General features: G+C 57.1%; 1 protein-coding gene across 1 annotated transcript in view; it reads left to right on the top strand.

The window, feature by feature from the left end:
- Positions 1 to 7,911, top strand: part of ARFGAP3 (ADP ribosylation factor GTPase activating protein 3) — a 48,545-nt gene extending 40,634 nt beyond the window's left edge. The window contains exons 15-16 of the mRNA XM_040637659.1: positions 5,532 to 5,653; positions 6,841 to 7,911. Coding sequence (XP_040493593.1) covers positions 5,532 to 5,653; positions 6,841 to 6,858 — 140 coding nt within the window. The 3' untranslated portion in view covers positions 6,859 to 7,911. The remainder of the gene's footprint in view (positions 1 to 5,531; positions 5,654 to 6,840) is intronic.
- The last annotated feature ends 4,765 nt before the right edge of the window (positions 7,912 to 12,676 follow it).

Below are 12,676 nucleotides of genomic sequence, written 5' to 3'. Positions count from 1 at the left end.
TCAGGCCGCAGGGCTAAGGGAGGCTGCGTGTCCCTCCTGTGTCACAGCTAACATCAAGGGGCAGTGTCCTCTAAGGTCAGTTCAGAAACTCACTCAGCAGGGGAGCCCAAGGGGAGGGGAATCTCCAGAGCCAAGCGTTCCAGGCCCAGGACCACCTGTACTGCTTCGTGCCTGGCCCTAGCGGAGCTGGGCGTGGGCAAAGCTGACCAGCCTGGGCAGCCCCCAAGAACAGCTGTTTCCTGAGGCCAGCGAGAAACAGCCTCAAGAGAGAAGGGCATAGGGCAGACCCGAGTGCCTGGGACCTTCGGTGATGGGGTTTGGGGGTGCTAGAAGATCCAGCGTGGCCCTTGGGGTACAGTGAGCATGCCAGGCTGCTGGCTGCTGTGGGAAGGAGTGTCCCAGCTGGAGGGGGGGGTCTGCTGACCCCAGAGACAGGTGGGGGTGCTTGGTTCTGCCCCCCGACCTCACACAGTCAGGCAAGGGCTCTCGGTCAGGCCACTTTCTGAGCTGTCTTCTGCACTGAGTCCGGATGGGGGCAGGGGTGGCTCCTGGACTTGTGTTCTCACCTCAAGGCTCTGGGCGGCCTGGCCTCTTGTCAGGGTAACTTCCTCTTGGGCTTGCCCCGGCAGAGGGGTGCTGGCCCTGCCTTTAGGAAGGGAGGGTCTCTGCAGCCCCACCTCCACCCCCTTGGGCCAGTGCTGGGTCACCTCACAGCCCTGGGGTGGGGGGGGTCAGGTCAGCCCAAAGAACCTGACGTGTTGAAAATCGCCCCTACCCAGCAGTATGTGTTTTTGTAATTCAAGTTGTTGGAAGTTTCACTCTGAAACGCTGTTTGTTTAAAAAAAAAAAAAAAGCAAAAAAAATATTTGGAGATGAAATGAAAGCAGCCTTTCCAATTGTTGAAGGAAAATTGTGGCCAGCCTGTGTTTACTTTCCTGTCCCTTTCAGAGAACAAAGGTCCTTTAATTTTAGGGCCTTGTGTGGGTCGCAGACAAACTCCGTCCCTGGGAACTCCCAGTCACGGTGAGGGTGTCCCCTGGCATGCCCCGTAAGGGTGCCCCCTCCCCTCCCCAGCCTCCCACCCTCCCTCTTTGGGCCAGGCCCAGACCCTGGTCACCCTGGCTCTGCCTCTCCCGTCAAGCCCATCCTGATGGTTGCCTTCAGTTCCTGCTGGAAGCGCGGGCCCTTGGAACAACCCTCAGGCAATGTTTGCTCTTTGTTTCCAGCGCATTTCGGCAAACGGCAGAAGCTGGTTTAGGAGACTCTCTGGGTTGCTTGTGTCGGAAGCTTCCGCATCTGTGAAATACCAGTGTCATGGGGGCGATCATGGTACCTTTATCATTTCTTTGTGGTGTGAGGGAAACAGTCCAGATTTGAAAGGTCTCCTGGAGAAGTAAAATGCTTCCTGGGGCTGTGGTTAACCCAGGAGCCCTGGTCTGTCGAGGGCGCGACCCTTTCAGGGTATTGAAAGGGCCCTAGAAAGTTGCGTGAGCACCCAGCGCAGTCTGGCGCAACGTCGGTCCCCGTGGTCACTCCCCCAGAGCCCGGTCAGCCGGGGGCGGGGGACTGCCATCAACCCCAGCAGCTCGCGAGGCAGGCCCTAGGGCGCCGAATGACAGCAGACGCTCCAAAGCCAGCCTGCCCCCCCGGGGTATTTCTTTCAAGAAAATGACGCTGATGACCTTGCTCTGAGCCTGTCCACCTACGAGTGCCAGAGACGCTACAGACCCTCCCCCAGGTGCCAGGCTCTCCTTCCCTCCATGTGCCCTTCGGGTTCCCCCCTCTTTCTTCTGTCGCCTCAGGGCGCCTCGGCCACCCTCCGCCTTCCCCCTCGCTCAGGCGCAGAGCCTCTTCGGGGCCTGCAGATCTCAGAGCACTGGTGGTCCTGTCTGGTCCGCGGGTGACCATGGTTGTCCTACATCGAGGCTGCGCAGTGGCCTTGCCAACCCCGATTCGGTCGCAGACCAGAGTGCCGTTGATGTCAGCGTGGGGCTGCTGTGCTGGTCGCGAGAGGCGCCCCTGCAACGCTTCTGTCCCAAAACTCGGCGCTCGCGTCATCTGGGACCTCCTTTCTCCCCATTCATCTGTGTTTCAGGGAAATGGGTACACGGTATTCTACTCGAGCTTCATTGTTTGAGGAGCCTGGGAACTGCTCCTGCTCCTGACCCGCTGAGCCCCCCCGCCCCCCGCCCCGTCCAGCTGAGTTTTCAGAGCACACCCTGGTCGTCCGGGTTTCAAATCCTGCCCTTGGTTTGAGTGCAGCTCCACCACCCAGCTCCTGCCGGTCGGGGCTCAGCTCCATCCTCCCTTCCCGCTTCGGCCCCCGCCACCCTGTGCTCTCCCAGGAGCCAGGCCCTCCGAGGACCGTCTCCCCCAATGCGAGCAGGAGTCCTCCCTGGACAGGACCCGTCCTTTCTCGTCTCTGCACGCCTGGCACAGAGAAAGCCCTCGGGGTCTGTGCAGTGACGAGTGGTCGGCAGTGCAGGAGCTCTGGAGGCGGGGCCGGTCAGTGGCCCCGGGGCAGCGGGGAGCAGGAACCAGGGCCCCCACTGTGCTAGCGCCCCTCCCAGCACAGCCAGGAACATACTTTGCTCCACGTGTGACATCGCGGCCTCTGTCGGGGGCAGCAGTGATGCGTTCTTCCCGCCCGAGCCGTAACAGAGCGGTGACAGCCGGTGAGCGCGTTGCCGCCTGCTCTGCTGCGGGGGCTCTGGAAGCTTGCATCGAGGGACAGCCCGAGGGCCCGCATCTCCAGCGAGTGGCTGTGCCGAGCAGACCCCCTGCCGACCCGCAGTGGGTGCAGGGAGGTGTTCACTCGGTGTCCCCTGGCCTTCCTGACCGATGTGGGGCCTCCACACCAGTCACTCGGCTTGGCCTGGCTCCACTGGCCCTCCGCCCCACCCCTGCCCGGACCCTCCCGGGCCTCTGCCTCTGGCTTGCCTTCTTCCTGCTTGCTCAAGCCGGAAACCTGGCGTCATCCTTCATTTCTCTCTTCCCCAGGGCCCCCCCACTGGCCCCCAAGCCAGTCGGTCCATAAGCCTCCTTGGGACACTCTGATGTGCATCCCCTCCACTGTCACCGGCTTAGGCTCGGCCCCAGCCCTGGGGGCCTCCACTGCCTCTAACCGTGGCCGAGCCCTCTTCCTCCTGTTGTCGGTTGTCTGCCTTCCCCAGGAGGAAGTGGGCGCTGGAAAAGCAGGTCTGTGTTGATGTCCTTAGCACAAAGCCCCTTGGGGGTGTTCTGGGAACAGATAGCAGGGAAATGGGGCACCTGACCCAAACCCCAGCTTCCTGAGGAAGCAGCTGGAGCTGTCATTCCTGGAGCCCATTGTACGGCCCCGGCGCGCTAGGCTCTGCCGCCCGTCCCTTCCAGCCCGCTGCCCAGAGCCCTCCGAGGAGACGCAGCACGCAGACACCTGCGGAGGAAGGAGACTTGACAGCCACAGGAGACCTTCAGTCAGTCTCAGCAGTCTGGAGCCCGTCGGGCACAGGGCGGCAGACCTGCGGGCGGAGGGTGGCAAGGCGCCTCCTTGCCGGAGACCTGACACCCGCGCCGGGAGTTATCAGGCTGCTTCTACTCCGGGGAGCTTAGGTCGTTAGTGAGGATTAAGGAAGGGAGGAAGAGGCACGTTAACAGAGGCTAAATCAGACCCGAATTTGTTTCTCTTACATGTGATTCTGGGGGCAGTTTGGGACATGTGCTGTGTTCCCAGATGCCAAGGGGCGAGGCCCTTTTCCTCCTTACTGCTCCTGACCTCCGCTTTGTACTTCCCCTCACGCCGATGATGGCTGCTCGAGCCCTAGGCATCACACCTGCATCCCGGCCAGCAGGAAGGAGGAAGAGGGAGGAAAGGGGCAGGCCCCAGCCCTGTAGGGCACTTCAGCTTACACCGACTGACCAGAACTCTGCCACCTCTATACCCCTTGTTGCAAGGGTTAGCATTCGGGAGTTCTGTACAGAGGAAGGGGAGGAAGGGAATGGCGCCAGGAAACTGGCGGTCGTGTCAGGGCAGCTGCCGACTGAACACGATCAGTGAGGGGTCGTGGTCCCAGGCTGTCCTGCCTTAGCTGTGCTCGCCTCTTTACACACTTCTCCAGCTGGAAATGTGTAGGTGAACGTGCTTGCTGACACCCCGTCCACCTCTGGTCTGGACCCACCCAGCCCCTGTGGGCCTCGCCGGGTGATGGCGCAGTGGGGACCCCGGCTCGGTGTGCTCAGGATCTCACGCTAGCTCCTTGTTTGCTCTAAAGACCCATCTTTAGGCTGGTAGCACCGCCTGGTGAGTGGCTGTGCTGGGATTTGAACCCAGATCCAGTGGCCAGGCTGGGCTTCCCCTCTGTTGGCAGAGGCCCACAAAACTTGAAAAACTCAGCTGGAGGCAGAGAGGGGAAGAGCGCGCACCTGAGTCCCCTCCCTGCGTGGTGGACGTGGGAACAGTGCTGTGGGTAAACAGTGTCCCTTCTGGCGGTGTCTGTGCAGAAAGATAAGCACGTCCATTCTTGGGAAGGGACCTGGCCTCTGTTGCTGAAGGGGCAGGTGGGCGCACTTGTGGGCCCACTCACGGCCCCTGAGCCCCTCCAGCTTCTTGTCACACCTCTGTGACAGAGGCTCACCACGAAAGCCTGGCCGTCAGCTCTGGGGTTGTCGCCGCTTATTGTAACACCGATGCTCTTCGCCTGTGTCAGTGGAAACGCTGTTTCTGTCGGGCAACCACAGCTGAAGCTGAGAAACCCAGCGAGCCGGCCTCGGGAAGGAAGCTGGGGGGTCTGGCTCTACCCAGTGAGCAGGGTCCAGCTCAGAGTCCAAAAACAGTGCCAGAGAGACACCTAACATCTTGCTCACCGGCCTGGGGAACCTCCCTTTCCGTCCTACTGCGACAGGCTTCCTCCCCACCCCCACGTGGCGATGAGGTGACGGTGGGCTGTAGAGGCGCCTTAGCCCCGCCAGGAGCCAGGAGAGGGCAAGCAGGCGGCACCTCTCCCTTGAAGATACACGAGGCCTTGAGGCCCAGGAAGGCTCTGTTCGAGCCTGGGTCACGTGCCCACCCCTCCGGCTGGAGTCCAGGGGGCGCCCCAGAGGAAGGGAGGAGGGCTTGTACCAAAAGGGGGGAAGGGATGCTGAGCACACGAAACATAGAGATGTCTGCCCATCTGCCATTTACCGAGTACTGACCTGTCAGATCTCCTGTTGAGCACCTGGGGGGAACCCAGGAGCCCAGAGAGGGTGAGGAAGCTCTCCAGAGACACACAGCTTGAAAGTGGCAGTGCCAGCATCTGAACCCCTGACACTCCCAGCGCCCAGTACTGCATCTTCTCTCCTGTGGGGTCTTGCAACTGCCTTATGGTGGGGCTGGCACTGAAACCGGGTCCTGAGTCCACCACAAGGTTCTTTTCCCTTAACCACAGCTGCTGCGTGTGGGCAGCGGGAGGGGAGGGGACCCCACGTTCCCTGAGGTCATCGAGGGTTCCGGGCACTGGCTTTGCCGTCTGTCGCAGCTGTGGAGTGACCGCCGGCGTGTGCTCTGTGTGCAGGAAGCTACAACCTCACAAGCGTGCTGCCCACGGCGCCCGACATGGCCCAGTTTAAGCAGGGAGTGCGATCCGTTGCTGGAAAGCTCTCGGTCTTTGCTAATGGAGTCATGACTTCCATTCAGGTCAGTGACACTGGGATGACGTGAGCCGAGTGGGGTGGTGGCTCCAAGCTTTGAAAATGAGATTTGGACCCTTCTTCGACTGCTGGCAAATTAGATTTCATGTCATTGATTGATAGTTTGCTTCAGCGTAACCCAGGGCATCGTGAACGCCAGAAGTTGTCATTTTATTTTTGCGTACATTTTCTAGTTGGTGACTCTGGGGGACTGTTACAGGGATTGTCGTGGTCCTGATCTGCTTTTCTATGTTGGGACAGAGAAGTAGTAAGAAGGAAATAAAAATGACCCATTATCCCCCCTCACAAGGAAAACTTCGGTTAATGCTTCGGTATATTTTATTTTAGTGCTAGATTCCTCTGCATATCTTTTTAAACTTCAAGCAGGATTATGTTGTATATATGATTTGACATTCTCCATGATATTTTGTTACCAGCATTTACTTTTTTTTTAAGATTTTATTTATTTATTTATTTGAGAGAGCACAAGCAGGGGGGAGGGGCAGAGGGAGAGGGTGCAGCCGACTCCCCGCTGAGCAGGGATCGGGATGCCCTGCGGGGCTCGATCCCAGGACCCTGGATCATGACCTGAGCGGAAGGCAGATGCTCTGCCCACTGAGCCCCCCCAGGCGGCCCAGGATGCTGCTATTAACGTAAAAACGCGGCCGTGGGCACTGGGGCCTCCTGAGGGGCTTCCCAGGTTGGGGAGGCGGAGGGGATGCCCCCACCCCGGAGAGTCCCCTCAGCCCTGGGGCTCCTGACATCCCTAGTTTGAGGAGGGTCACCCCCCTTTTATATCCTCATTTTCTGGCTGCAGAAGTGGAGGGACGGAGGCCAAGTTGCTTCTGCAGATCGCTCGGCCGAGCCAGAATTTCAGGGCTCAGACTCCACATGTGCACCCCGTCCTCCCGTGACACCTGCCTCCCAGGGCCTCACACTGGGTCTCACCCCCGAGATTCTTTGCCCCCCACCCCGCCGCCCCCGCAGGAGCCGCAGGTGCACCGCAGAGGCCAGGGTGGCAGGAGGCTCTTCCGTGGGAGGCGCGCGGGCAGGGAGGGGGCGGGGGCGCCGGACAACCAGAGGGCTGGTGTCGTGTGTTGGCTTGAGGGCAGTTTGGGGAACAGCCCGCAGTCCGTTTGCACGAGAATGAGGAACCGACCCAAGTAAGCCCTGCTCTCGGTTCTCTCTCGGCAGGATCGCTACGGTTCCTAGTGCCCACAGACCCATCTGTACTTCCGGGAGAAATTCCTCTTTGGTGAACCAGCGACCACATCGCAGACCGCCGCCAAGACCAGCAGATGGGTTTGCTACATTGTCACATGGTATATATGTATTACTGATTTTTAGCATTTCTTTGGAGAAATTCTCGTTTTTGATGTACTAGGAGCTTTATTGTAATTTCTGTTGTGCATTCCTTCCTGCGCACGTCCCCCCCTTGGGCAGAGCCTGCTATCCTTGCTTTATTTTCGTGGAATCTCGTTCCAGCAGGTGGGGGCCTGGAGACCAGGGCTTCTCCCCCCACTGAGGACTGAGAGCCTTCCTGGGGGGGAGGGGTGTCTCGGTGCCCTGTGACCTAGGGGCTGAGGGCTCCCCGAGCAGCCGATGCTACAGGGACCCAGAGAAACAAATTCACAGCACACATTTCATTCAAAAGGGAGCAAAGAATAAAAACAAAAGACCAAAAATGTCTGATTTGACAGATTGCTTCATTTATATTTCCACATATTAAGGGGATTTCAAAATAATGTTGAAAGTCGTCTGTCCCGTTGTAAATGCTTATTTTGTATGATCTATAAATTAAAAAATAATTTTCAGTGAGTACTTTTAACAGACTAAGCTTCTGCATTGCCAAGGGAATTCATCCTTCCACAAGGTGGTGGTGTTTGAACTGATGGGAAACGCCGAGGTGAGGACTCCCCGAGTGTGTTTACAGACAGAGGTAGCGTCCGAATTTAAAATGAAGGAGGGAAGAAGATAGACCCACGGGAAAGATTTCAGTATATGGGAGAAGAGTAGTTGTAACTGGGTAGTTTTGTTAATATTTTTTATCTTAATCTTGGTTTTCAAAAAATGACAGAATGTGTATAAATGAATAAAGACAAATAATTTGGCTGTGTTTTAGACAGCACGAGAATATACCGTTCAGCACAGTAAAATATATTTGGAATTTGATGAACCAGAAATGTGGTTTCAACTGAATATTTTGTGAATTTTTCTTAAAAGATCAAATTTGTAGACTAAACATAATAAAACCCTTGCAGCAGATTGTGTCGCCTCATTTTTTTTTTTTTTTAACAAAAGCTTTTGCGAAGAATCTGGCAAATCAGGGCTCCCGGTGTAACGTGGGTGCACGTCGGATGGTGGTGTGGCTACAAGTGGATCTGCTTTTCATGTATGTTGGGGGCCTGATGTGCAGCTGTCATTAACTGACGTGTTGTCCCCAGGGCGGTGGCAGGCGGGCGTCCTCGTTGAAAGTGAGGCGCACACAGTGGCGGCTGCCATGCCCAAGGTGCTGCTGTGACGAGGTGCCCCCGTCTGGTCCCGGGACACTCAGCTTCCTCACGCTGCTGGAGGCCAGAAGTCCCAAGGTCAAGGTGCCGTTGGGGGTGGTTTCTGGAGGGGACTCTCCCCCTGGCTTTGGATGGCCGCCGCCTCTCTGTCCTCACACAGCCTTTCCTCTCCTTGTACGGGTGCCAGTCCTCTGGGATCTGGGCCCCACCTCACTTAACCTTCATGACCTCCTTCAAGGCCCATCTCCAGATACAGTCACACTGGGGATGCCGGCTCGGACATACGAATTTTAGGGGGACACAGTCCAGTCTCTAACAGTGTGAGAAATTCCCACACTGGGTTAGCCCTGCTGCGGGCTGGAGCCTGGCTCATCCCATGGGGTGGGGGGTGCTGCCCAAGCGGCCGGACTGTCTCCCCACCACCGAACTTCCTCACAAGGAAGGGCCTGGAGGGCCCCACCCCCAGCCTGTCTCCGGTCACTTTCTCAGCTTTCCTTACCCGGTTTGACGCCGGACTGTCAAAGGTATTCAGAGGAGGGATCTCAGTGCCGTGGGCTGTGCGGCTCAGCCCCCTCCCCCAGCATGTGGGGGGGTGCGTGTGCGCACACGCTTGTGACTTCGGTTTGTGTTCCTGGCCCATTTATCCTTGGGCCTTGGTGTTTGGTTCCAGTCTCAGTGTGGCTGCTTCGTGTATAGTAAGGATATTAGTTAATAATTGTTCTAACAAAACAGGTTTTGGACCTATGGATTAAAGGGACCGGTGCTACCCCGCTGCGCGTCTGGTAGAAACCGGCCCAGACTGGGCTGAAGGGGGGGTGCTTTGAAAAAAATGTTGATTGTGCTTGAGGTCTTGGGAGCAAAGCCAGTGAGGACCAGATGATATTTCTGAGAAATTGAGAAAGCCAGGGGCGGGGCTTGTTTTCATAGCCTTTAGCAGAACAGATCGCCTTAGAAATGCAAAATTTTTCGATCACCTTGAAGAGCCGTTGGGAAGTAGTTACCCAGAGGTGAACAGAGCCGGCGGTGCAGCCGGGAGAGGGCATCTCCCTCCCCGACAGGGCGGAGACTCAGGCGCCCCCAGGAGCTAAGGAGGCACCTCGAGCTTCCCCGCCCCCACTGGCTCACACCCCTGCCCCGCCCCCAGACCCTCTGCTAACCCCCTGCTCCCCTTTCTCCTCCCCAGGGCCTTATCCTCCAGTCTCCTTCCCCAAGGGCAGTCTGCTCCAAAGTCACCTTCTCCATGACCCTGGTCTCCCATTTTTAAACCAGCCCAACCCGGGCCCCTTCTGATCTGCATCCTGCGCTGTCTCTGCCCTTTCCCAAACCTCACCCCCTCCTCCCTGCGTTTCCAGAGCATTGGCATTGTCTTCCTAGCTCCCTTAGAACAGAAGTGTCCTGAGGGCAGGTTGCTGCCCCATCTGGGTCACTCAATACCCCGGTGCCTGGAACGGTGCCTGGCACGTATTTTGAACGGAGGAATTTTGTTCTGCTAACTGCCCCCCAGGGAGGGTGATGTGCAGGGTGACAGGAGGAGACAGACTGCCCATGTTAACTCCTGGTGGTACTGTTTTAGGCCATTGCTGCCACCACCCCCCATTCTGGTGTGTTCCCAGGCCTTTCCCTGTCCACACCCGGCTCCCAAGGCCCAGGACACACGGTGGACCATGGCATTGGGGCAGAATGAAGATGCAGGCACCTTGGCATCGGGTGTGGGACCTGGGGTGACTGACCTCCCAGCATCAGATGAGGACCCACCCCAGCTGCTCCAGCACTTGGAATGTGGGGTCGCTGGCCCCCCTCCCCCAGCTGCGCTGCTGCTCTCTGGTCGCCAGCTCAGCGGCCAGCCGTGTTTGCTCTGACGAAGGCACACACGCTTTCTCCCTCCCTTCCATTCTCGGTTCTTTGTCCTCTGTTTGTAGTTCCTGTCATTCTGCTTGCCCAGCTCATTTGTCTCACCTAAAATAAGAGCAGCCTGGCGTAGACGGATGGATGGACAGAAGGATGGAGACAGGGATGGCGAGGAAGCAGACACCAGGGACTCGGCCACACAGGCTGGTTTTGCAAACACGCTTCCAGCGCCTGACCTCCCTCCCTTTGTGCTGGTCCCTCGCCTGGACCTGAGCCTGGGTTTTCTGGGGTGGCCCAGGTGAGTATCCCAGCTGTGCCTGGACGCCCTGATTCGCTCCGCCCCGCCGCCTGCACCAGACATGACCTCAGCCGTCTACATTCCCAGTTCCTCCCCGGCCCCCTCTGACTCTCCTGTGGCCTGGTGAGCTGCCCCCTTGTCTGCACCGCTCACCACAGGTGGGGGTGCTGGCGTTCCCTCGGGGCTGCGCCCCCAGCAGGTGTACAGGGCCTGGGGTCCTGCTTAGGGACCCTCCCGTCGTTGCTCCCGCCTTCTGCGTGCAGACAGCCAGTGGGTCTGCAGGGCCCCCTTCCGGAGTGTCCCCAGCCCCACGGCCTCCCGCTGACCTGGAGGACTGCAGGCACCGGCCCCAGCCACCCCGGCTCTTGGAGAGTGGCTTTGGAACCTCCCATGGCTCCTGTGTTCCCAGCCAAGACCCTCCTGGCTCCTTTCTGCTCGGAGTCCTGTACTCCTCAGGCGTGGCCCAAGGACCCTGGGTCTCGGACCCGCGCCTCTCACAGCCCTGGGGTGGCCGGGCTCTGACTCTCCTCCAGGCCTTTCCTCAGGGGCCACCTCTGCCAGGAAGGAGCCCTCAGAGCGTGTGGCCCAGAGCTGGTCCTGGAGGCCACACGGCTGTGACAGGCGGTGATGATCTCACCACTTTATCCTACAAACTGGGAGGCAAGCCTCGCGCGCCACCTGGTTGGCGGGAACCGCGGGAAAGGCATGCACTCCCCTCCCGGGGCCCTGACGCACAATAGGCACATGACCCTGGGTCCCCTTCATGGAAGCTCATTGCAGCTATGGGACCAAAGTCCCTGCTTTCCTGTGCAGCCGGACCCACCCCATCTCAGAGCCAGCAGCAGTGCGGAATCTCGCGCTTGAAATCTCCGACTTCCCTTCCAGCCAAAGAAAGTTCTCTGCTGTGAAGGGCCTGTATGACTAGATTGAGCCTACCTGGATAATGTAGGAAAACTGCCCTCCCTATTTTAAGGTTCATAACTTTAATTACACCTGCAAAGTTCCTTTTGTCTTTACGACATATTCACAAATTCTAGGGGCGGCTGGGTGGCTCAGTTGGTTAAATGGCTGCCTTCAGCTCAGGTCATGATCCCATGGGTGCTGGGATCCAGCCCCTCCCACTCATGCTCGCTCTCTCTCAAATAAATAAATAAAATGTTAAAAAACAAAAAAAAATTTCACAAATTCCAGGGATTAAGACATGGACATGTTCGAGGGCCATTTTACCTTCCATAAAACCCCTGGTCCTCCCCCTTGGCTCTAGGATGGCTGCCCTCTAGGCAGGACCTTATAACATCCTTCTTGGGAAATCTGAGCCCCCCGAGAGAAAAGACCCCCAAATTCTGGCATCAGCAGTTCTGCCAATAGAACAGTCCAGCTGGTCTACCTTACAGGGACTCCCACAGCTCATGCGCCCCGGGCGAGGGCCCAGAGTGCGAAAGCGACATTCTGGTGCCCCTTCCTTGAATGTGAGCAGACAGCTGAGGACCACCAGATGCTTCAGGAAAGCAGATAACGCGAGGAATGAGCACCAGTCACAAACAGGGCAACGTGGAGAGAGGTGATCCTTCAGGAGGTAAAAAACTTCAACTATAATCAGAATCCTCAGAGAGAGAGGCAACGAGACTGCACTGGATTCTATCAGATGAAACAATTGGAGAGCAAGGAGCTGAGCCTGGTGACATTCAGGGGCTGCTTGGGGCTTTTTAACACCTGGGCAGGACTCAACTGGATCTTGGATTAAATCACGCCCCTTGGCAGTGAGCCAGGAGCAGACCCTCCCTGTGACATTGGACAAGATGGCTAGAGGCCCCACCTGACCCAGGAGGGCCCCACGTCCCCTGGCATCCCTAGGGAAGCCATGGCAACTACTCCAGCCTTGTCCCTGCAAGAGGGGGGACAGCTGGACCGTAAGTGGGCCGTCTGGATGCCTCTTTCTGAGTAAGAAAGATACAAAGCTGTGAATACCAAATTAGGTATTGAAGTGAGTATTAAGAGTAAAGAAATAATAATAAGATCCAAAAACTTAATATAGTTTTACTAAAAGTGCCCAATGCACCTCTATAATACTTTTTTCCTTTTTTTTCCAACCTGTGTACTCTCTGATCGCCTTTTTATAAAATGACTATCTTGTAATATCATTTTTTATTGACAGAACAGAATGCTAATTTGGCCTAATTCCAGCATGGTTGATTGATTTTATTATTATTATAGATAGTTTTGTCCAGGCATTGGTGACATGTAGCTCCCTGCATACACTTTGACCTGCCTGGTGTTTGGAGGAATATTCTGCCAGCGAGCTTGTGGCTCTGTACCTTTCAAGCGTTATTGAACACCAACATTGCACACGGTCGAGAGTTGTACATTTCTCCCC

This window comes from Ursus maritimus, unplaced genomic scaffold (assembly GCF_017311325.1).
Source record: "Ursus maritimus isolate PB19 unplaced genomic scaffold, ASM1731132v1 scaffold_21, whole genome shotgun sequence".
In the NCBI taxonomy this organism is placed as follows: domain Eukaryota; kingdom Metazoa; phylum Chordata; class Mammalia; order Carnivora; family Ursidae; genus Ursus; species Ursus maritimus.
Note: the sequence above shows the minus strand (reverse complement) of the source record. Positions and strands in the feature narration are given on the sequence as shown.